The 23,041-nt window shown below is 50.2% G+C and overlaps 2 protein-coding genes and 1 long non-coding RNA gene across 3 annotated transcripts; 1 reads left to right on the top strand and 2 right to left on the bottom strand.

Moving 5' to 3' along the window:
* Positions 1-20: 20 nt before the first annotated feature.
* On the bottom strand, positions 21-4,719 carry LOC118696342 (acidic mammalian chitinase-like). Its single transcript, XM_036398472.1, has 10 exons — positions 4,680-4,719; positions 4,033-4,062; positions 2,847-3,048; positions 2,474-2,530; positions 2,205-2,370; positions 1,969-2,093; positions 1,729-1,834; positions 1,469-1,654; positions 237-356; positions 21-155 (listed from the first exon to the last, which is right to left on the bottom strand). The coding sequence occupies exons 1-10, from the start codon at positions 4,702-4,704 to the stop codon at positions 21-23; spliced, it is 1,152 nt and encodes a 383-aa protein (XP_036254365.1). The 5' UTR covers positions 4,705-4,719.
* Positions 4,720-6,900: 2,181 nt separating this feature from the next.
* Positions 6,901-11,929, top strand: LOC118696334 (acidic mammalian chitinase-like). The gene is made up of 11 exons (XM_036398462.1): positions 6,901-7,018; positions 7,637-7,666; positions 8,650-8,851; positions 9,175-9,231; positions 9,336-9,501; positions 9,613-9,737; positions 9,875-9,998; positions 10,106-10,291; positions 10,565-10,684; positions 10,766-10,907; positions 11,682-11,929. Exons 1-11 carry the CDS (start codon positions 6,901-6,903, stop codon positions 11,927-11,929), a joined length of 1,518 nt encoding a protein of 505 aa, XP_036254355.1.
* Positions 11,930-12,017: 88 nt separating this feature from the next.
* LOC118696328 (uncharacterized) lies at positions 12,018-13,694 on the bottom strand. The gene is made up of 2 exons (XR_008508834.1): positions 13,355-13,694; positions 12,018-12,515 (listed from the first exon to the last, which is right to left on the bottom strand). It is a non-coding gene; the product is annotated as an uncharacterized LOC118696328 (long non-coding RNA).
* Positions 13,695-23,041: the final 9,347 nt, after the last annotated feature.

The following is a 23,041-nucleotide window of genomic DNA, read 5'->3' as shown; positions in this document are numbered from 1 at the left end:
CCCTGTCACTCACTGCACGCTCACAGCCCCAGGCCCTTCTTCAGGGTGGAGATCAGGGGGTATTTGCCCTGGTGGCAGAAGGTGCCAGTGAAGTCATCCAGGTCGATGGTCCACACCATGGCCCCTCCAAAGTTGTTCTTCTTCAGCCAGTCCACCTGTGGGGAGGAAAGTCCCGGTGAGCCCCAGGAATTGATCCCACAGGAGAATCCAGCCCCATCCCAGCTCTGCCCCCAGACCTTGAGGCCAAAGCTCCTCTCGTTGTCGTAGCCGACCCATTCGCTGCCCTTGTAGGTGTAGGGGACATCCTCAGGGGCATCCCAAGCCTGGGTGGCTCCAGAGCTCAGGAAGGTGCAGATCTAAGGAGAAGAAAGAGCAGTGGAGATGTGTTGTGGTGAGATGTCATGGTTTGCCTCAGATACCCCTTCAGGTTTCTCCCTGAAGATTCCTTCCCCAGGTGTGTCAGACACCTCTCCTTTCCCTTCCCTGCACTGTCTGTCAATCCTGGAATTCCAGAAGGGATTGGCAGATTCAAAGGATGCCCTCTACCCCTGGGGGGCCTTGGGCCATCCAGGTGTCCTTTGTCCCTTTGTCCCTCCCCTCCTGTCCCTGCTTGGTGCCTCCCTGCCCCTTCCCTCCCCTCTCCCCGGGGTTCAAAGGAGCAGCAACCACGGGCTCAGGGAGTTCTGTTGGAGCTGGTGCTGCATTCAGAGGCCAGAATAAAGCTCTGGATCCAAACCCTCCATCAGAACCCACTCCTTTCCTTCACCATGGCCTGAAAGCTTCTCCACAGGGGGAAACCTGAGGAGCAGCCCCTGTTATGGGGGGAAGCTCCATCCCAGCACCACCAGAGCTCCTGCAGGCCTGGACTTGTCTGCAGTGCCCAGCTGCAGCACCCAGCCAGCCAAAAGTGTCTGTGGGGTGAAACACCACACACCCAGCCAGGCAAAAGTGTCTGTGGGGTGAAACACCACACACCCAGCCAGGCAAAAGTGTCTGTGGGGTGAAACAACACACACCCAGGCAGGCAAAAGTGTCTGTGGGGTGAAACACCACACACCCAGGCAGCCAAAAGTGTCTGTGGGGTGAAACACCACACACCCAGGCAGGCAAAAGTGTCTGTGGGGTGAAACACCACACACCCAGGCAGGCAAAAGTGTCTGTGGGGTGAAACACCACACACCCAGCCGGCCAAAAGTGTCTGTGGGGTGAAACACCACACACCCAGGCAGGCAAAAGTGTCTGTGGGGTGAAACACCACACACCCAGCCAGCCAAAAGTGTCTGTGGGGTGAAACACCACAGTGGCCGCTGTTTGGTTCAGCAGCAGGGCCAGACAAGCCCAGGCATGTCCTGTCTGGCCATATTGGTCATATTCCAATAGGAATGTGGGCCAGGTAAGGAATTCCGTGCTGGGAAGTGCCAGCAGTGTCTGGGCTGTCCTTGCAGTCCAGGATGAGTCCCTCACACACCTCGTAGTAAGCCAGGAGTCCGGCCTCCCCGGTGTAGGGCCCTGCAGGGCCAGGCCCGGAGCTGGGGGCTCCGATGGCCGTGTTGGATGGGTTCTGCAGGGTGAAGCTCTTTCCGTAGGTTGGGAATCCCACCAGCAGCTTCTGGGCTGGGGCGCCGTTGTTCTTCCAGTAGTTCATGGCGTATTCCTGGAAAAGGCAGCAGGGTTCAGGCTGAGCTGTGGCAAGGGGAGCCCCGGGCCAGAGGCCCCAAAGGCACTCACAACACTGAGGGTGCTGCCGCTGCTGAACAGGGGGCTGTTCTCGCCCGTGGAGCCGTCCCAGGGCCCGTGGAAGTCGTAGGTCATGACGTGGATGTAATCCAGGTACCTGCAGGGAGCAGGGCTCTGTCCTCACCTGGGGCTGCCATCACCCCACACCCCCTGAACTTGGGGGTCCCACAGGGGCTTTCACTGCCGGGAACCCATCCCAGAGCCACCCGGGACCCCAGGTTGGTCACTCACTTGCCCAGCTCAGCGATCTCGTAGCCAGACTGGATGGTGGAAACTCCTCCAGCAACAGCAGCAGTGACCATGAGCCGGGGCCTGTTGGTCTGCTTGGCTTCCTGCTCGAAGGCTGCCACCATTTCCTGAGGGATCCAAGGCACAGGAATCACCTGGGGGCTCTCAGATGGGGCTTTGCAGCCACCCAGGGCTCACAGGCCAGAGCTGTGGCCAGCAGAGCCTGGAGCCAAGCCCACCTTAACCAGGACGGTGAAGAGAGACTTGTCCTGGGCAGGGCTGCCCCTGGAGCCGGGGTATTCCCAGTCCAGGTCCAGCCCATCGAATCCGTACTGGCGCAGGAATTTGATGACGGAGTTGATAAAGGTCTGGCGGTTCTGGGGCGTGGAGACCATGGTGGAGAACCTGGGCAAGCAGAGCAGGAGAGAGGTGGGGTTGGAATCCAGCTTTTTCCTGTTTCCCTCCCTCTACCGGGGGTCATTACTGGAATGAGCTGGTTTGCACTCACTTCTGTGTGCCGAAATTCCATCCTCCAATGGCCAGCAGGGTCTTCAGGTTCCTATTCCTGCAAGGAAGGGAGAGGAACCGGAATGACCCCAAGGGTTTGGTGTCACCGTGGCCTTTCAGCCTGGGCCACATTGGTGGGAAAGGCCAAGAGCCACTGTCCCCATGCTCAGAGGATGGAGCTGTCCCCATGTCCTGCCTTGGCTGTGTCTCTGTCCCTCTTCACTCAGCATCCTTGTCACTGAGCTGAGAGTGAACCAGAGGGAAGGACTGGGAGGGAGCAGAGAAGGGCACAGGAGGGAGCAGAGAAGGGCACAGGAGGGAGCAGAGAAGGGCACAGGAGGGAGCAGAGCCCTGCTGGGGCTCCCAGCGCTCACTGGTTCTTGAGGCCATTGAAGGACTTGTAGAGGGTCTCGTCGTTCCACTCGTAGGTGGTGATCTCGTTGTTGTTCATGCCGGCGAAGGCGTAGATCAGGTGGTTGCACAGGTTGGGGTCGATGTTCTCGGGGGTGTACCTCCCCTCCCCAGGCCTGTACTGGGCCCAGTTGGTGAAGTAACAGGTCAGCACATAGGCAGTGCCTGCGGGGAGACAGCGGCCATGGAGGGGCTGCAGTGCCCAGCACGGCCCGGCCCTGGGCATGGCATCGCCCACTATGGGCACAGCTCCTGTGCCAGGCTGCAGGGCAAGATCTGTTCCATTGCCATCTGGATGGCAGCTGACTTTTGTCAAGTGGGCAGTTTGCCTTATCTCCTCCCTTGGGAGGGGACATCTGCTGATAACAGCTATTGACTGTCACTGCATGGCTGATAAGAGCTACAGCATCCCCCTGGGAGATGTGAGCCCACAGGGAGGAGCCAAGCATTCCTATCTAGATAGAATCTGGAGATTCTGGAACACCAGCACAGCTTCTGCACTGGATTGCCCAGAGGAACAGCAGCTGCCTCTGCCCCTGGATCTTCAGAGGCAGAGACTGCACCTTTCTCCAGGATCCCTGCTCCAGCAGAACCAGCCCTGGCACTGCAGGAGGGCTGAGCCACAATTCCAATGGTTCTGCTGCCCACAGCCTGACCCACAGGGTGTCAGGCTGAGCTCTGACTCTGCCGGTGTTGTTCTAGTGTACTGCACTATTTATTTCATCTTTTTCTTTTCTTCCCTATTAAAGAACTGTCATTTCCTGCTCCCACATTTTTTGCCTGACAGCCCCTTAAATGAAAATTTACAGCAATTCCGAGGGGTGGGGAGGGTTGACATTGCCCATTTCAGGCGAGGCTCCTGCCTTCCTCAGCAGATTCCCGGCTTTCCAAACCCAGACATCTCCGTGTGCGGGGCACAGCTCCGCCGAAGGCAGCGGGGCCGGGCACCCTGGGCCACCCCGGGCCACCCCGGGCTCCCCCAGCCCCGCAGCCCCAGCCCTTCCTCCCCGGGCTGGGCAGGGCTGGCTCAGCAGCCCCGGGCCCGCAGCTCCCGCCCCGCTCCGGCCCCGCTCGGGCCCGGCCGGGCCGGGGGCAGCGCGGGGGCAGCGGCGGCTCCGGCGGGAGCTGCGCCCCAAGAGCGGCACCTACCGAGCTGGGCGTTCAGCAGCAGGGCCAGACCTGGCAGGGCACAAGGAAACAGCACACGGTCACTGCTGGGCCTGGCCAGTGCAAACCCCTGCAGCAAGGCTCTGCTCCCAAGCTCAGGCACAAGACCTTCGCTGACGTTTCTCCAAGCACTTCATTTCTCCAATGAAATAATGTAAAAGCACACAAAAGAACCCAAACAGATGCCATAGGAATCATTTGATTTTCAGGTTTAAGTCAAAAGCACATTTCAATTGCAGCCTGCAATGAACTCTGTCCATGCTCAGGCACAAGAGTTTCGCTAACATTTCTCCATGCACTTCATTTCTCCAAGGATTCCATGTAAAAGCACAGAAAAGAACCCAAACAGATGCCAAAGGAATCATTTGATTTTCAGGTTTAAGTCTAAAAGCACATTTCAATTGCAGCCTGCAATGAACTCTGTCCATGCTCAAAGCAGAACAGATCCCCATCCGCAGCAGCGCTAAAGAAGAGAAATTTCCCTCCCCAAAGGCAATTGAGAAATCTTGGACAGAACAGAGAGAGCAGCGTTTTTATCCCTCCAGCCCCTGAGCAGGCAGCAGAGCAGCAGTGCCAGAGCCCCCAGCCCTGCTCAGGAGGGCTCAGAGCTGCAGCCCAGCCGCACTCACCGGTGAGCAGAGTGAGCTTGGCCATCTTGGACCAGACTGATGTGCTTGGGCTCTCTCCCTCTTTTATACCCTGCTCCTCTCTGCTGCCAACGTGGGACCGACAGGGATGGACAAACATTATGAAACTTGGCAGGGAGCAGTGTCACCAAACCTGACACCAGCACAATGGGCCTGGGCTCTCCAGCTGCAGGGGTCACTGCCGTGGGGCTGTGCCACGTCCTGCTGCTGCAAGGGCAGATAAAGAACAGGATTAGATTGCTGGGATTGTTCAAATGTTGTTCTAACCACAGCTCTGCGTCCCCGCAGGGACCGATGGCTGCAGGGCCTGACCTTGTGCTGTCCTTGAGCCCTTCCAGGGGCTGGCACTGCCAAAGCCCAGCTTGGGTGCCCTTGGTGGGAGCGGCCCCAGGCAGGGCTGAGCGGGGCTCTGGCTCCAGCTCTGGCCCTGCTGGGGGCTCTGGGCTCACTCGCTGTGGGACAGAGGGACCCTGGTGCTCTGAGCTCTGCCGGGCTCTCCTCTGGAAGCAGACACGAGGAGTCCCATCACTAAAGGAAAACCACATCACTTCTTACTGAGTCATTCTCCACCTGATAAAAGAAAAGTTCTTCTGTAAGAAGCGTTGTTTTTGTCATCTTCTTTCCCTAATCTCCTGACACTCATGGTCACAAGAACAAGTGGGAGGACAACACAGCAGAAGCTGATTCTGATTCACTTTGTTTGCATCAAGCCTTGTGCCACACCTCTGTTTTGCTAATTCCAGTGTTGGTGTTCCCAGCAGCCAATGGAATGGGGAGGGTGAGAGTTTTACAGGAAAGATGCAACAGGAAAAACCCAGAGTGGTGAAATCTCTCTGCAACCCAGCACTGGAATAGTTGGAAGGTCCCTGTCTGCTCTATTTAACTGGAATTCTTTCAGCAAGGACCAATTCTTGTTCCCTTTGTTACCTCCCAGCACTCCCAGGGAACTCACAGCAAACCACCTTTGTTAGAACAGGAGAAGGGGACGAAAAGTCCTGAAGGAAAACTCCAGGATTTGTTACCCCCAGATGAAAACAAATCACTGTCCTTGAGCCTGTCCCAAATGCTCTCATTTCTATACCCAAACACCTTCCCTGGATAACAGAGCTGAAAATGCTCCAGAGGTCACTGAGGGCAGGATTTTCCAAATCTATCCCTGTTGAATTTGTACCCTGAGACTTTATCAACCAAGAAAAACATTGGAAAAATACTCCCTTGAGGATGTTGTCCTGTTATCAGCCATATCCCACCCTGTGCCTGCATCAAATCCCAAAGGCTCAGGGTGGCACATTTTAATCTGCAGGTCAGCCAGCATCTGATACCAGGCTGTTTTCCAGGATTACAGTCATCCAAGGCTGGGTGACCTCCTGGAAAGTCACCTTCATGTCACCCCACAGGGAATTAAACCTCCCAGTGCAGGGACACAGATGTGTCCCCGCTCCTGAGTGGGGAAAAGGGAAGAAATCCCCAGTCTCCTCACACAGGGGGAGAGCTTGGAGTCTCCATCTGGACAGAAGATGGAAATAAAATGTGGAAAGGATATTTTGAGGCATTCAGCTGATGGAGCTTCACTTAGGGAAAATTGGGAATGCTCAGCAACATGGGGATGTTGCAGTTTGGGAAAGAGCTGAGAAGGAAGAGGAGGGGATAAATGTGAGAGGAAAATTAACTGGCCTCACATTCCAAGGTCGGCCTTGCGGAGTTTTACCTCCAAGAAATAAAAACACTTCCTCTGCTTCCAGAGGAGAGTAAGAAGTGATGTGGTTTTCCTTTAGTGATGGGACTCCTCGTGTCTGCTTCCAGAGGAGAGCCCGGCAGAGCTCAGAGCACCAGGGTCCCTCTGTCCCACAGCGAGTGAGCCCAGAGCCCCCAGCAGGGCCAGAGCTGGAGCCAGAGCCCCACTCAGCCCTGCCTGGGGCCGCTCCCACCAAGGGCACCCAAGCTGGGCTTTGGCAGTGCCAGCCCCTGGAAGGGCTCAAGGACAGCACAAGGTCAGGCCCTGCAGCCATCGGTCCCTGCGGGGACGCAGAGCTGTGGTTAGAACAACATTTGAACAATCCCAGCAATCTAATCCCGTTCTTTATCTGCCCTTGCAGCAGCAGGACGTGGCACAGCCCCACGGCAGTGACCCCTGCAGCTGGAGAGCCCAGGCCCATTGTGCTGGTGTCAGGTTTGGTGACACTGCTCCCTGCCAAGTTTCGTAATGTTTGTCCATCCCTGTCGGTCCCACGTTGGCAGCAGAGAGGAGCAGGGTATAAAAGAGGGAGAGAGCCCAAGCACATCAGTCTGGTCCAAGATGGCCAAGCTCACTCTGCTCACCGGTGAGTGCGGCTGGGCTGCAGCTCTGAGCCCTCCTGAGCAGGGCTGGGGGCTCTGGCACTGCTGCTCTGCTGCCTGCTCAGGGGCTGGAGGGATAAAAACGCTGCTCTCTCTGTTCTGTCCAAGATTTCTCAATTGCCTTTGGGGAGGGAAATTTCTCTTCTTTAGCGCTGCTGCGGTTGGGGATCTGTTGTGCTTTGAGCATGGACGGGGTTCATTGCAGGCTGCAATTGAAATGTGCTTTCAGACATAAACCTGAAAATCAAATGATTCCTTTGGCATCTGTTTGGGTTCTTTTCTATGCTTTTACATGGAATCCTTGGAGAAATGAAGTGCTTGGAGAAATGTTAGCGAAACTCTTGTGCCTGAGCATGGACAGAGTTCATTGCAGGCTGCAATTGAAATGTGCTTTTAGACTTAAACCTGAAAATCAAATGATTCCTATGGCATCTGTTTGGGTTCTTCTCTGTGCTTTTACATTATTTCATTGGAGAAATGAAGTGCATGGAGAAACGTCAGCGAAGCTCTTGTGCCTGAGCTTGGGAGCAGAGCCTTGCTGCAGGGGTTCGCACTGGCCAGGCCCAGCAGTGACCGTGTGCTGTTTCCTTGTGCCCTGCCAGGTCTGGCCCTGCTGCTGAACGCCCAGCTCGGTAGGTGCCGCTCTTGGGGCGCAGCTCCCGCCGGAGCCGCCGCTGCCCCCGCGCTGCCCCCGGCCCGGCCGGGCCCGAGCGGGGCCGGAGCGGGGCGGGAGCTGCGGGCCCGGGGCTGCTGAGCCAGCCCTGCCCAGCCCGGGGAGGAAGGGCTGGGGCTGCGGGGCTGGGGGAGCCCAGGGTGGCCCAGGGTGGCCCAGGGTGCCCGGCCCCGCTGCCTTCGGCGGAGCTGTGCCCCGCATACGGAGATGTCTGGGTTTGGAAAGCCGGGAATCTGCTGAGGAAGGCAGGAGCCTCGCCTGAAATGGGCAATGTCAACCCTCCCCACCTCTCGGAATTGCTGTAAATTTTCATTTAAGGGGCTGTCGGGCAAAAAAATATGGGAGCAGGAAATGACAGTTCTTTAATAGGAAGAAATGAAAAAGATGAAATAAATAGTGCAGTACACTAGAACAACACCGGCAGAGTCAGAGCTCAGCCTGACACCCTGTGGGTCAGGCTGTTGGCACAGTCCCATTGGAATTGTGGCTCAGCCCTCCTGCAGTGCCAGGGCTGGTTCTGCTGGAGCAGGGATCCTGCAGAAAGGTGCAGTCTCTGCCTCTGAAGATGCAGGGGAAGAGGCAGCTGCTGTTCCTCTGGGCAATCCAGTGCAGAAGCTGTGCTGGTGTTCCAGAATCTCCAGATTCTATCTAGATAGGAATGCTTGGCTCCTCCCTGTGGGCTCACATCTCCCAGGGGGATGCTGTAGCTCTTATCAGCCATGCAGTGACAGTCAATAGCTGTTATCAGCAGATGTCCCCTCCCAAGGGAGGAGATAAGGCAAACTGCCCACTTGACAAAAGTCAGCTGCCATCCAGATGGCAATGGAACAGATCTTGCCCTGCAGCCTGGCACAGGAGCTGTGCCCATAATGGGCGATGCCGTGCCCAGGGCCGGGCCGTGCTGGGCACTGCAGCCCCTCCATGGCCGCTGTCTCCCCGCAGGCACTGCCTATGTGCTGACCTGTTACTTCACCAACTGGGCCCAGTACAGGCCTGGCCTGGGCAAGTTCACCCCCGAAAATGTCGACCCTTGCCTGTGCAACCACCTGATCTACGCCTTCGCCGGCATGAACAACAACGAGATCACCACCTACGAGTGGAACGACGAGACCCTCTACAAGTCCTTCAATGGCCTCAAGAACCAGTGAGTGCTGGGAGCCCCAGCAGGGCTCTGCTCCCTCCTGTGCCCTTCTCTGCTCCCTCATTTGCCCTTCTCTGCTCCCTCCTGTGCCCTTCTCTGCCCTTCTCCTCCCTCCCTGTCTCTCTCCCTCCCAGTCCTTCCCTCTGGTTCACTCTCAGCTCAGTGACAAGGATGCTGAGTGAAGAGGGACAGAGACACAGCCAAGGCAGGACATGGGGACAGCTCCATCCTCTGAGCATGGGGCTAGCAGCTCAGAGGTGCTGTGGATATCCCCTCTGTGATTCTATGACATGCAATAACTCAGGGTCCTGCCTCTTCCCCTGCAGGAACAAAGATCTGAAGACCCTGCTGGCCATTGGAGGATGGAATTTCGGCACAGCCAAGTGAGTTCAAACCATGTCCAGCCCTAAACAGCAACGTAGGAATAAAATGAGAAGAGGAAGGGGCTCCATGGAATCCCCACCTCTCTCCTGCTCTGCTTGCCCAGGTTCTCCACCATGGTCTCCACGCCCCAGAACCGCCAGACCTTCATCAACTCCGTCATCAAATTCCTGCGCCAGTATCAGTTTGATGGGCTGGACCTGGACTGGGAATACCCCGGCTCCAGGGGCAGCCCTGCCCAGGACAAGTCTCTCTTCACCGTCCTGGTTAAGGTGGGCTTGGCTCCAGGCTCTGCTGGCCACAGCTCTGGCCTGTGAGCCCTGGGTGGCTGCAAAGCCCCATCTGAGAGCCCCCAGGTGATTCCTGTGCCTTGGATCCCTCAGGAAATGGTGGCAGCCTTCGAGCAGGAAGCCAAGCAGACCAACAGGCCCCGGCTCATGGTCACTGCTGCTGTTGCTGCAGGACTCTCCACCATCCAGTCTGGCTACGAGATCGCTGAGCTGGGCAAGTGAGTGACCAACCTGGGGTCCCGGGTGGGATTTTGGGGGGTACCCTGGGAGTGCTGAAGTGAAAGAGCCCCTGAGGAAGCGGGGGTGATGGGCAGCTCCAGGCCCTCAGGTGAGGACAGAGCCCCTCTCCCTGCAGGTACCTGGATTACATCCACGTCATGACCTACGACTTCCACGGCTCCTGGGAGAGGAACACGGGCGAGAACAGCCCCCTGTTTGCTGGCCCTGCTGACAGCGGCGACTACAAATACTTCAACGTTGTAAGTGCTTCTCTGGGACACTCACAGCTCCCAGATCCTGGGTGAGATTTCGAGGAATTCATCCTACAAATCCTAGCAAAGGCTTGAATGGGACTGGTTTCTTGCAGGAATACGCCATGAATTATTGGAAGAGCAATGGTGCCCCAGCTGAGAAGCTCCTTGTGGGATTCCCAACCTATGGAAAGAGCTTCACCCTGCAGAGCCCATCTGACACCTCTGTTGGGGCTCCAGCATCCGGCCCTGGCCCCGCTGGGCCCTACACCAGGGAAGCTGGAACTCTGGCTTACTACGAGGTAGGGATGTTCCATCACATTCCTCGCTCAAACCGTTTGAAGGAATTGATCAGGAAGCTCCCATGGAGGTTTCATTTGAAGGAATTGATCAGGAAGCTCCCATGGAGTTCTCTGCATGGCTCAGGCACAGAGCTCTCCATGGAATCACCAGGAAGGAGCTGTGTACTCAGGCAGTGGGGAAGCAGCACAAAAACCGAGGATGAAGCCAAGGAAAAGGCAGAGCCTGGGCTTTTTCCTTTTTCATGGATAACATTCCTGCTTCCTTCTCCTTAGATCTGCTCCCTCCTGAGCTCTGGAGCCACCCAGGCTTGGGATGAACCCCAGGATGTCCCCTACACCTACAAGGGCAGCGAATGGGTCGGCTACGACAACATCAAGAGCTTTGGCCTCAAGGTCTGGGGGCAGTGCTGGGATGGGGCTGGATTCTCCTGTGGGATCAATTCCTGGGGCTCACCGGGACTTTCCTCCCCACAGGTGGACTGGCTGAAGAAGAACAACTTTGGAGGAGCCATGGTGTGGGCCCTGGACATGGATGACTTCACTGGGGATTTCTGCAAGGAAGGCAAATACCCCCTGATCTCCACCCTGAAGAAGGGCCTGGGGCTGGAGAGTGGCGGTGAGTGGCTCCAGGAGAGCAGGAGCGGCTCCTTGATGGAGACTCCCAAAATTCTTATGGGGGCGTGGGAGGGATGAAACATTTTGAACCCTTTCCCACCCAAATTCCAGATTTGTGTTCGCCCATCTGAGCCCCTGCCTCCCATCACTGAGGCTCCCACCACCACCACCAGCAGCAGGAGCAGCTCCTTCATGGAGACTCCCAAAATTCCTATGAAGGATGGGGAGGAATCAAACACTTCCAACCCCTTCCTGCCTAAATTCCAGACTGTGTCCCCCCCCCCCACCCATCACTGAGGCTCCCACCACCACCAGCAGCAGGAGCAGCTCCTTGATGGAGACCCCCAACCTTCATGGAGACCCCCAACCTTCCTATGGAGGTGTGGGAGGGATGAAACGCCAGGAATATGAGAATAAACCTTTTCCTGCTTGGATTCTTGCATTCCAGACTGCGTTCCCCCCGCTGAGCCCCTTCCTCCCATCACTGAGGCCCCCACCACCACCACCAGGAGCAGGAGCAGCTCCTTGATGGAGACTCCCAACCTTCCTATGAAGGATGGGGTGGAATCAAACACTTCCAACCCTTTCCTGCCTAAATTCCAGACCGTGTTCCCCCCTCCTCCCATTTGAGGCTTCCACAACCACCACCAGCAACAGTTCCTTCACGGAGCAGCTCCTTGATGGAGACTCCCAACCTTCCTGTGGAGGTGTGGGAGGGATGAAACACCAGGAACATGAGAATAAACCTTTTCCTGCTTGGATTCTTGCATTCCAGACTGCGTTCCCCCCGCTGAGCCCCTTCCTCCCATCACTGAGGCTCCCACCACCACCAGCGGTGGCTCCGGCGGCTCCGGCGGCTCCGGCGGCTCTGGATTCTGTGCCGGGAAACCCAACGGGATCTACGCAGACCCCAACAACAAGAGGAACTTCTACAGCTGCCTGAACGGCCAGACCTTCGTGCAGAGCTGCGAGGAGGGGCTGGTCTTCGACCCCGCCTGCTCCTGCTGCAACTGGCCCCAGTGATTCCCAAACCCTTTTCCAGCCAATCCATCCCTCGGATTTAATTGTGTGCAATAATCGTGATTAAATAAAGCTTTCTCAAAGCAATCCTCTCCGTTGCAGCTTTATTTATTGGGTGTTTTCATGCTCTCGGCTCTCAGGGAATCCTGGAGTGCGTGGCTGTTAAAATTCCCGACAGCAGGTGTCAATGTTGCCTGCTCTTCCTCCCAGCCGTGGAGGGATTTTCCAGGAGTTTTTCAGAGATTTTCCGGCAACATTTGGAGAAGAAAAGTGGTTGCAGGCCAGAAAACTGAGTTGTTGTTCCTCCTCTTTGTTCGGTCACAAATCAACATCTGAGGTGGAGAGGAGTTTTTTTAGCAGTTTTTTATAGAAATGGAGCACTTTGATAGGTAAAAAAAAAAACCCAAAAGAACCAGGATAAAGACAGTTTGTTTCTCCAGGGTTTTAAAGCCTGTGGGAGGCATGGAATCATGGAATCCCAGAGTGGGCTGGGTTAGAAGAGACCTTAAAAGTTCATTCCATTCCACCACAGGCCATTCTTCCTGTTTGGGACTGCCAGGAAAGCTCCACTCTCTCCAAGTCCCACCAGCTCAGTGGAGAAATATAAATATAAATATAAATATAAATATAAATATAAATATAAATATAAATATAAATATAAATATAAATAGTATAAATGAATACATCTATACCTATACCCATATATAAATCTAAATCTAAATCTAAATTTACATAGAAATATATATAGAAATATACATAGAAATATACATAGAAGTATTAATATAAATCTAAATCTAAATAGAAATCTAAATAGAAATAGAAATCTAAATAGTATAAATGAATACATGTATACCTATACCCATAAATATAGATAAATCTAAATCTAAATAGAAATCTAAATCTAAATAGAAATCTAAATATAAATTTAAATAAATATAAATATAATATAAATATAATAGAAATATAAATAGTATAAACAAATACATCTATACCTATACCCATAAATATAGATAAATAAATAGAAATAGAAATATACATAGAAATAGAAGTATACAGAGAAATAAATCTAAACATAGAAATATTAGTATAAATAAATATAAATATAAATACACATAGAAATAGAAACACACATAGAAATATTAGTATAAATATAAATATAAATACACATAGAAATAGAAACACACATAGAAATATTAGTATAAGTATAAATATAAATATAAATATAAATATAAATATAAATATAAATATAAATATAAATGTCTCTATTTTCAAGCTGTTTCCCTCAATCCCAGCTCCACCTTCCCCTGGAATTCCACTTCCCTCCTCTCCTCAGCCCATGGCTGCAGCTCTGATTTCCAGCTCCCAGCCCTGCCCTGCCGGGGGAGGTTCCTGCCTCCCTCCTTCCCAGAAACACCAGCTCTGACTCACCCCATTGCGAAACGCTGCCCCCGCCTCCCCTGGCTCCTCCGGGCTCCTTTGTCCCCCTCTTGTCCGCGGGGATGTTTGAGGAGGACCCAGACAAGTTTTTCCCCTGGTGATTCCGTGCCCTGCTGCCCTGTCCCATTGTCCATCCCTCCCGTCTTTCACATCTTCCCTCACTCCTCGTTCTCCTGCTCTGTGAACAAACCCCGAGCTCTCTCTGCTGTTGTGAAACAGCTCCAGCTCAATTTCTGCCTGTCCTGTTCCCCAAATAACCCTGGCTCTGCTGGGCTGTGGGAACCCAGCACATTCCTGGATGACTCAAGACCCTGGCAGGGAGCTCAGAGACCTTGGCACGGGGTCAAAACCACCTGTGCCTTCCATTTTAGACCATGGAAACAATTCCCAGCTTTGTGTGAGGAGTTGCAGGCCACAAGGGCTTGAGTAGAGTGAATTTGTCACAGGGTGAAAAAGTAGAATTTTGGGGTTTTTAGAACGGGGGTTCAAGAGGCAAGATGGAGGAATCTGGGAGTGTCCTGTCCTTCTCCTTCTCCTTCTCCTTCTCCTTCTCCTCCTTCTCCTCCTCCTTCTCCTCCTTCTCCTCCTTCTCCTTCTCCTTCTTCTCCTTCTCCTTCTCCTTCTCCTTCTCCTTCTCCTTCTCCTTCTCCTTCTCCTTCTCCTTCTCCTTCTCCTTCTCCTTCTCCTTCTCCTTCTCCTTCTCCTTCTCCTTCTCCTCCTCCTCCTCCATCCTCTGCTGTGTTGGTGGCACTTTTGGATTGGTTTAGAGCAGAGACAGACTGTCTAACATAGGTGATAGGTGTTGGGAAATTACTGTAAATGAAGTACAGGAGTTTTTAGTATCAAAAGCCAACACCACCCCAAGGGCAGGGACTGGGCCACAACCCTTGTCTGGACAGATGTCAGCAGGTCAGAGAAAGAATGTGACAGATAACAGAAAATAAACAACCTTGAAAAGCAGAGCTGAGGAATCTCAACTCCTTCAGTCGTGGGGCTGGGGGAAAAAGAGACTTTTTAATACCTTTTAATACCTTTTTAATACCTTTTAAATACCTTGGGGGTCATTTCAATCACAGAAAACCCGAGAGGTTGGCACCTCCCTGGCATTCCCTGGAGCCTTCCCAGAGGTGCTGAGCTCCTGGGAAGGGGCTGCAGGTCCTTCCACCCATCCCCAAATCAATCCCAAAGTTTCCTCCTGCCTCTCCAGGCAGGATGGCAAAAAGAGCTCCAGAAATGCTGGGTTGATGTGAATGAGCAGACACATGGGTGTTGTTTTGGCTCAGGAAATATCTCATGGATCATTGGAGCTTTGTTTCACTGGATTTTCCTTTATTTATCTTTTTTTTTATGGACCTTATGTTCCATGAATTTTTTTTTTAATATATATATAGCCCTGATCTCTTAAAAATTGGATTTATTAAAGCGTGTAATCTCCCAAAATCCATTTAGGATTGGTAAAGCATCTCCCAGCCTGAACTAATATCAGCTGTTATTTAGGGGAATAACATATAATAATAATAATAATAATAATAATAATAATAATAATAATGGGAATAATCCTGCCTCCAGACAGGATTCCCCATGGAACAGGAGCTGCTCCCACCCTGCCAATTCCCAGCATCTGCCCTGGGACAAACTGGGAGAGCTGGGGGTGAATCCATCTCCCCCAGCACAGGGTGTGGGGATGATATCCTGAATTTCCTCCTGGTTTTTTGGAGGTTTGGACCTCACCAGGACCTTGGGAGCACCTCCTGTGTCGCTCTATTTAATAATTTGGCTAATTATGAGTGTGTTCACCAGAATGTACTCGTTTATTTCTTGTTGTGAGATAGAATTTATTTATTGTTGGGAGATGGAATATGTTTCTTGTTGTGAGATGGAATTAGATGGAATTTCTAATTAGAGTTAGAAAGGTAAATTAGGCTTAAAACTTTAAAAAAAGGATATGAAGAAAAATTTATTAACAGTAACTAAAAGAAAGAGGAATAAGAATTAGAACTAAAAGAAAGAGGAATAAGAATTAGAACAAAGAGTAATAAGAACAAAAAAAAGAGGGATAAGAACTAAAAGAAAGAGTAATAAGAATTTTAAAAAAAGAGCAATAAGAACTAGAACAAAATAAGATTTAGAACAAAAATGTATTAACACTAACTAAATGAAAGAGAAATGAGAATTAGAACTAAAAGAAAGAGCAATAAGAACTAAAAGGAAGAGTAATAAGAATTAGAACTAAAAGAAAAAGTAATATAAATTAGAACAAAGACTAACAAGAATTAGAACAAAATCAGAATTAGAACAAAAATTTATTAACACTAACTAAAGGAAAGAGTAATAAGAATTAGAACAAACACTTCTCTTCCCCTTAAACCTTTTTTTTCTTACTGACAAAACCTAAATTTTTTTTACTTCTTTTATACTTTTAGAATACATATATAGAATATATAAATACTTCTAGAATATATATATATATATATATATATATATTTTATACTTCTCCTTATATATATTTTATACTTCTCCTTATATACATTTTATACTTCCAGAATAGTCTTTTTTTGGTTCATTTAGGACGAGAAATCCCCCTGAACCCCTCCCAGGATGCTCTGGCTCCCAGCCCCATCCCAGCCCATCTAATCCCAGTTTAAACCCTTGTGCTGAGGCAACATCTGCCTGTCCCCCCTAATCCCTGCTCCATCTGGGCAGGGAGGCTGGATCAGCTTCCCATGAAATATTTACCCCTGACAACCCAGCTGATCCCGCGTTTCCAGCAAAAAAAAAACCAAAAAACCCCAAAAAATAAAATAAAAGGGTTTAAAAATGGCTGTGGATCATCACATCCCCCCCCAGCACAGGGGGTGTGAGCTCCTCTCATTCACATCCACAGATTCCTGCTCGTTAAAATAAAGGATTATTTAGTGACTACAAGAAAATGGTCTGGGAGGAAATGAGGTGCAGTGCAAAGGACCAAAACAGGCCAAAACCAAGCTCACAGATGTTGCAAAAGCAGGGGAAAAAAATCAAGGAGGGAGACACAACTTGGAGGGGAAGATATGAGGGACGTGACATGGATACTTAAAAAAAAAAAAAAAAAGGATTTTTAATAATTTAATGACATTTTGAGCCCAGCTTGAGCAACCAAATAGCCTTTAAATAAAACATTCCCTGCTGGAGCAGGTGCCCTTCAACTTCCCTGGGCTTAAAATAGCTCTGGAGTCAGGCTGAGCCCCCAGTTCAGCTTTCCTGAGCGGGGTTTAGAGTGACCTTCACTGGGGCAGGGACGTTCATCTCTGTCCCCACGCTGGCTCAGCCTCTTGGCCTTGTTTGGAAATAACAGAAATTTTCTTTCCAAATCCTGCTGGATGGGGTTTATCTCCCACCACCCTTTTATCCCCCTCAAGGTTTGGGGGTTTTTTTTTGGGACAGAATTTCCTGTTCCTTCAGTAGTGCTTAGGTCAGCAGGGCAAGGGAAATACCTGCCATGAAAAATTAAGGGAAATTAATTAAAAACTTGAATTAAAATTAAGGAATGAATGCAGAAATTGGGAATATTTAGAGGGGGAGGGTTTGGAGGATTATGGCTTTTGAGGGTGTATTAGTTTTTTGAGGTTGGCATTGAAGGTATTTGAGATGTTTGGATTTAGGTGTTTATTATTTTTTATTAGTGAAAAAGCCCTATAACTATGAGTTTTTTAGTTTTTCATTAGTAAGGTAAAAATGGTGAACTATTTTTTGTCACAAGGTCTTTTAAGACTAAACTATTTAATTAAGAACTGATACTCAGATTATTTTCCCCAGTAACCTAATAATGGATCTTTTCAAGTTTGTGATGTGGACTTTTCCTTCCTTGGACTGGATCTCTCCCACTCCTTCCTCACTTCCAGGCTGGATTCATCCCCGTCTCCCTGGATGTTCTTCTCTTCTCTTCTATTTCCCAATCCTTTATTTCTCCCACAGGAAAGAAAGCAAAACTGGGACATGGAACAGGATTTCCTGCTGACAAATCCCTATTTTCTGCCAGGAAAATAGGGAAATAGGGATTGGATCTCTCCCACTCCTTCCTCACTTCCAAGCTGGATTCATCCTCTCTTCCAGACATCCCTGACATTTCTCTCTTCTCTTCTATTTCCCAATCCTTTATTTCTCCCACAGAAATAGAGGACAGAACCCCTTGGTTCTGTCCATTATTGGGACACAGGACAGAACCCATTTTGCTGCTGACAATTCCCTATTTTCTGCCAGGAAAAATCCAGATTCCCTGGACTGGATCTCTCCCCCTCCTTCCTCACTTCCAGGCTGGATTCATCCCCCACTTCCAGGCATCCCTGATGTTCCTCTCTCCTCTTCTATTTCCCAATCCTTCATTTCTCTCACCTCGTGGTCCCATCCATTACTGGAACATGGAACAGAACCCATTTTCCTGCTGACAATTCCCTATTTTCTGGCAGGGAAATAGGGATTGTCTCTCTCCCACTCCTTCCCCTCTTCCAGACATCCCTGACATTCTTCTCCCTTCTTCTATTTCCCAATCCTTTATTTCTCCCACAGGGAAGAAAACAAAACTGGTACACAGAACGGGACCTGTTTTCCTGCTGACAATTCCCTATTTTCTGCCAGATATTCCCTATTTTTTCCCAGGTTCCCTGAACTGAATCTCTCCCTGAAAGATTGAAACTGAAACTCCTTCCCCACTCCCAGACTGGATTCATCCCCCTCTTCCAGGCATCCCTGATGTTCCTCTCTCCTCTCCTATTTCCCAATCCTTTATTTCTCCCACAGAAACAAAGGGCAGCACCCCTTGGCTCTGTCCATTAGGAACAGGACCTATTTTCCCGCTGACAATTCCCTATTTTCTGCCAGGAAAACAGGGATTGTCTCTCTCCTGCTCCTTCCCCACTCCCAGGCTGGATTCACCCCCTCCTCCCTGGCCATTCCTCTCCCCAGGACCCCTCCAAACCCAGCCCCTCTCCAGCAGCCCCCCGACATTCCCGGGGCTCCCCTGGGCTGGAATTCTGTCGGGATCTCCATCTTTGGCAGCCTGGCTGTTCTCCCCAGCCCTCCCTGGGAGCTTTTGCTCCCACGTCATTTGTTTTGGAGCTCCCTGCTGCTCCCGCTGACGTCTGTGGGGCCGCGTCAGGCGAGGGAAGCGCGGCCCTTTTTTGGGAATTTGGGATTTGGGAACAGCTGGGCTCTGTCAGCTCCAGGGATAAACACTCCAGGGTTGGTTTTTTTTTTTCCCTCCCCTGTGCTCAGCACAATATTTTCCTTTCTCTTTAGGAAGCGTTTTGCTGCTGAGGGGTGGAATTCTGCGCCAGAATTCTTTTTAAATTTGATTTTTTTTTTCCTCCTCATTTCAGCCTCTCCAAAGCAGCTGCGGCCCCTTTGGGAAGGGAAAAGATCCTTTGGCTCCCAAAAAATGTGGGAGTTTTGAGTCCTGAGGAAGAACTGGGGCATTTTTTGGGGGGGCGTTCTGAAGGTTTATGGGGGAGTAAAGGAGAATTGGGGACTTCAGATGCTTGGGAAAGGGGGATTAGAAAAATAGAAAGGTGAAAAAAGGGGGGTTAAAAAAGGGGGATAAAAAAGGGAGGTAAAAAATAAGGGGGGATAAAAAGGGACGTAAAAAATAAAGGGGGATAAAAAGGGAGGTAAAAAATAAGGGGGGATAAAAAAGGGGATAAAAATGGAGGTAAAAAATAAAGGGGGATAAAAAAGGGAGGTAAAAAATAAAGGAGGATAAAAAAGGGGATAAAAGGGGGATACAAAATAAAGGGGGATAAAAAATAAAGAGGATAAAATAAGGGGGAAAAAGAGGGATAAAAAATAAAAAGGGGATAAAAATAAAAAGGGATAAAAAATAAAGGATAAAAATAAATGGGTCTTAAAAGGGGATAAAAAAGAGGGGTAAAAAAAGGGGGGTAAAAAAAATGGGAATTAAAAGGGGATGAAAAAGAAGGGGATTTAAAAAAGAGGGGTAAAAATAAAGAGGGATTTAAAAGGGGGTAAAAATAAAGGGGGATAGAAAAAAAAGGGGGACAAAATATGGGGGATAAAATCAGAGCACACTGGCAGTGGAGTGTTATCCCAAAGTGATAAATTTTATACAAATGCAATATTTTATACAAATATTTGTGAACACTTGACAAGAATCCTCTAAGTCAGGCTAAAGTCAAATCCCCACCTGACTCCTCCTCAGCTCCTGGGAAAACCCCAAACCCAAGGCAAGGCCCCTTTTCCCTGACCTGGCTGCAAATCCCTCCTCTGATGTGGGCGGTGGGGAGATAAGGCCAACCCTGCTCTTAAAAATGAACAAATCAGCAAAAAATAAAGAAATCAGCAGGAAAAAATCAGATTACGGAGGCAAGAGGAGGAGTTGGCCCCAGCTGAAGGACAGGGACACTGGGAGATACTGGAAAATCCCTTTATCCCAACTGGAGAGAGCCAAAAATGAGGATCACACCCAGGGTTTCATCTTCTGGAGGAGAAGGAAAACCCCAAATCCAAGGCAAGGCCCCTTTTCCCTGACCTGGCTGCAAATCCCTCCTCTGATGTGGGCGGTGGGGAGATAAGGCAAGCTCTGCTCTTAAAAATGAACAAATCAGCAAAAAATAAAGAAATCAGCAGGAAAAAAAAAATCAGATTACACAGGCCTCAGCTGAAGGACACTGGGAGATACTGGAAAATCCCTTTATCCCAAACTGGAGAGAGCCAGAAATGAGGATCACACCCAGGGTTTCATCTTCTGGAGGAGCTGGAACCTGCTGGGCAGGGCAAGGAGCAGAGTGGGGCCAGCAGGAGCTTCTCAGCCTGGGCCAGATGTGGTCAGAGCCTTTTTTATCCCACGTGTGCTGCCTTTCTTTGCATAGCCCAAGTGTCATTAGGTGTCATTAATGCAATTATGCTGAATTTTAGCAGCCCACAGAGTAATTGGGGGCAATTTTTAGCATCCCCAGGGGCATTTTTTGAGAGCCCAAGGTGGCCCTGCTGATGATTTTCTCAGGTCAGGTGTGGCTCAGGTGACACCTTTGAAGTGAACCTTGTTGTGCTGCTGCTGTTGGGACAGGGCTGGAGGAGAACAACTCCAATTTTCCAATTTTTCCCTTCATTCTTGTTGAAAAAAATAAAAAAAAAAGGAATTTTTGCCTCTTGTTTCAGCTCTGAAGCAAATTAAACCCGGGGAGTGGTTGGGAAAAATCCAGGTTCAGGTGGGAGGCACCAGGTCCACAGGGAATTTAATGGCTTATAAAATCCATTTTTAAAAAATTAATGGCTTCTAAAATCCTTAAAATTCCTGTGGTTTTACCCTGGCTGTGCTTGGAACAGGGGGAGCAAAGGGGACTCAGCTTTGAGGTGAGGAAATTCTGACCATCACCCTCTGCTCCACGGGGAAAATCAGGGAATTTCAGGGAATCCACAGGGAAAATGAAGGAATTTCACGGCTTCTAAAATCCTTTCATGGCTTCTAAAATCCATCAAATCCCTGTGATTTATCTCTCCCCTACCTTAAACCACCACCAGCCCAAAGGGAAATTTGTTGGTTTTTTTTTCTTTATTCCCTTCTTCCCCCAGCTGACTCCTGCATTTCAAGCCTTGCTGTGGATCAGCAGGAGCAATTCCAGATTTTTCCTCAGCCAAAACCTCCCCTGAATTAATTTACCCTCTCAGGGGGGCAAAAAAAGCCTCAAAAAAAGCCTCAAAAAAAAAAAAAAAAAAAAAAAAAAAAGGCCTCAAAAAGGGGGAGATTTGAGGAGCTCAGAGCTGCAATTCCAGAGCAGAGCACTTGGAGCCCAACAGGGCCTAACCAGAAAAATGGGAAAAAATCTTATTTATGGCTGACAAATGTGGCCAGAGGCCAAGGAAAACCCTCCAGGGGTTTGGATTCAGCAGGGTGAGGGTGTGGGAGGTATTTTTAGCTGGTTTTTTTTCTGCTTACCCCTCACAGTGGGGCAAAAAAGCCTCAAAACTGGGAGATTTGAGGAGCTCAGAGCTGCAATTCCAGAGCAGAGCGCTTGGAGCACAACAGGGCCTAGCCAGAAAAATGGGGAAAAAAATCTCATTTATGGCTGACAAATGTGGCCAGAGGCCAAGGAAAACCCTCCAGGGGTTTGGATTCAGCAGGGTAAGGGGGTGGGAGATATTTTTAGCTGTTTTTTTTCTGCTCACCCCTCACAGTGGGGCAAAAAAGCCTCAAAATTGGGAGATTTGAGGAGCTCAGAGCTGGAATTCCTGAGCAGAGTGCTTGGAGCACAGCACGGCCTTGGGGCAATAAAGAGAAAAAAAATCCCATTTATGGCTGACAAACGTGGCCAGAGGCCAAGGAAAACCCTCCAGGGCTCTGGATTCAGCAGAGTGAGGGGGTGGGAGGTATTTTTAGCTGTTTTTTTTCTGCTCCAGAGGCCTTTGGGGCCTGTGAGAGCAGCTCAGGAGCTCTCCTGAGGATGAGGAGGAGGAGGAGGAGGGAGTGGGAGGCTGGAATTTGAGACCATTTTAAAGCTCTGTTTGCCTTTCCAGCCTCTGCAGGCTCCAAGGGCAAGGCCATGGGGTTATCTTGGGAAGGGCAGAGGGAGGGCAGAGCCTTGGAGCCATTTATAGGGGCCTTTATAGAGGATTTTCCCTGCTCTGCTGGGCCATTCCCATTTTAACGTCCCTGATCCCAAACGGGAACAACCCCTCAGTGGGATCAGGGGCCTCGGAACCCTTCATGGGGGATTTTTGTGATTTATGTGATCCTCAGCTCAGGATCAGGGGCCTCAGAGCCCTTTATAGGGGATTTTTATTTTTCCCTGCTCTGCTGGGCCATTCCACCAGCCCCTTTCTTCCTCCACTTTATTTTCTTAATTCAATATATTTCATGCTCCCTTTCCCTGTCCATCCCTCTTCACTGAATTTCTTTATTCAATGTTTTTCATGATGGAGCAGCTCCTCAGGAAGGATTTATGTGGCTCAGCTCAAGATCAGGGGCCTTGGAGCCATTTATTTGTGGGGTATTTTTGTTTTTCCCTGCTCTGCTGGGCCATTATCTCCCTCTTCAGGGGAGACAGGTGATGAGGGCTCTGGTGTTGAGATGACCCCAAGGTGGTGGAAAATCTCTTTTTCCCAGTCCTGAGACCGAAGAAGAAGTCAGGATTCCTTGGCTCTTGTTCTCAAGGTTGTTTATTTTCTCTTATGTATTACATTGTCTCTCTGACCTGCTGAGATCTGTCCACCCAAGGGTTGTGGCACACTGACCACCCTTGGGGTGGTGTTGGCTTTTTATATTAAAACCTACCTGTACTTTATTTACAGTAATTTTCCAATACCCATCACCTATGTTAGACAGTCTGTCTCTGCTCTAAACCAATCCAGAAGTGCCACCATCACAGCAGAAGATGAAGGACAAGAAGAAGGAGAAGGAGGACAGGACACTCCCAGATTCCTCCATCTTGCCTCTTGAACCCCCATTCTAAAAACCCCAAAATTCTACTTTTTCACCCTGTGACAAATTCACTATCACTCTACTCAAACCCTTGTGGCTTGTAACTGCTCACACAAAGCTGGGAATTGTTTCCATGGGATAAAATCAGAGGCACAGGTGTTTGTGACTCCGTGCCAAGGTCTCTGAGCCCCTGCCAGGGTCTGAGGGCAGCCAGAGGAATTTCCTGGGTTCCTCCACTCCAGGGAGGTTTGGAGGGCGATGCTCACCCT

This window comes from Molothrus ater, chromosome 25, assembly GCF_012460135.2.
Source record: "Molothrus ater isolate BHLD 08-10-18 breed brown headed cowbird chromosome 25, BPBGC_Mater_1.1, whole genome shotgun sequence".
Taxonomy (NCBI): Eukaryota; Metazoa; Chordata; class Aves; order Passeriformes; family Icteridae; genus Molothrus; species Molothrus ater.
The sequence above is the reverse complement of the archived record's forward strand: the minus strand, read 5'-3'. Positions and strand labels throughout refer to the sequence as shown.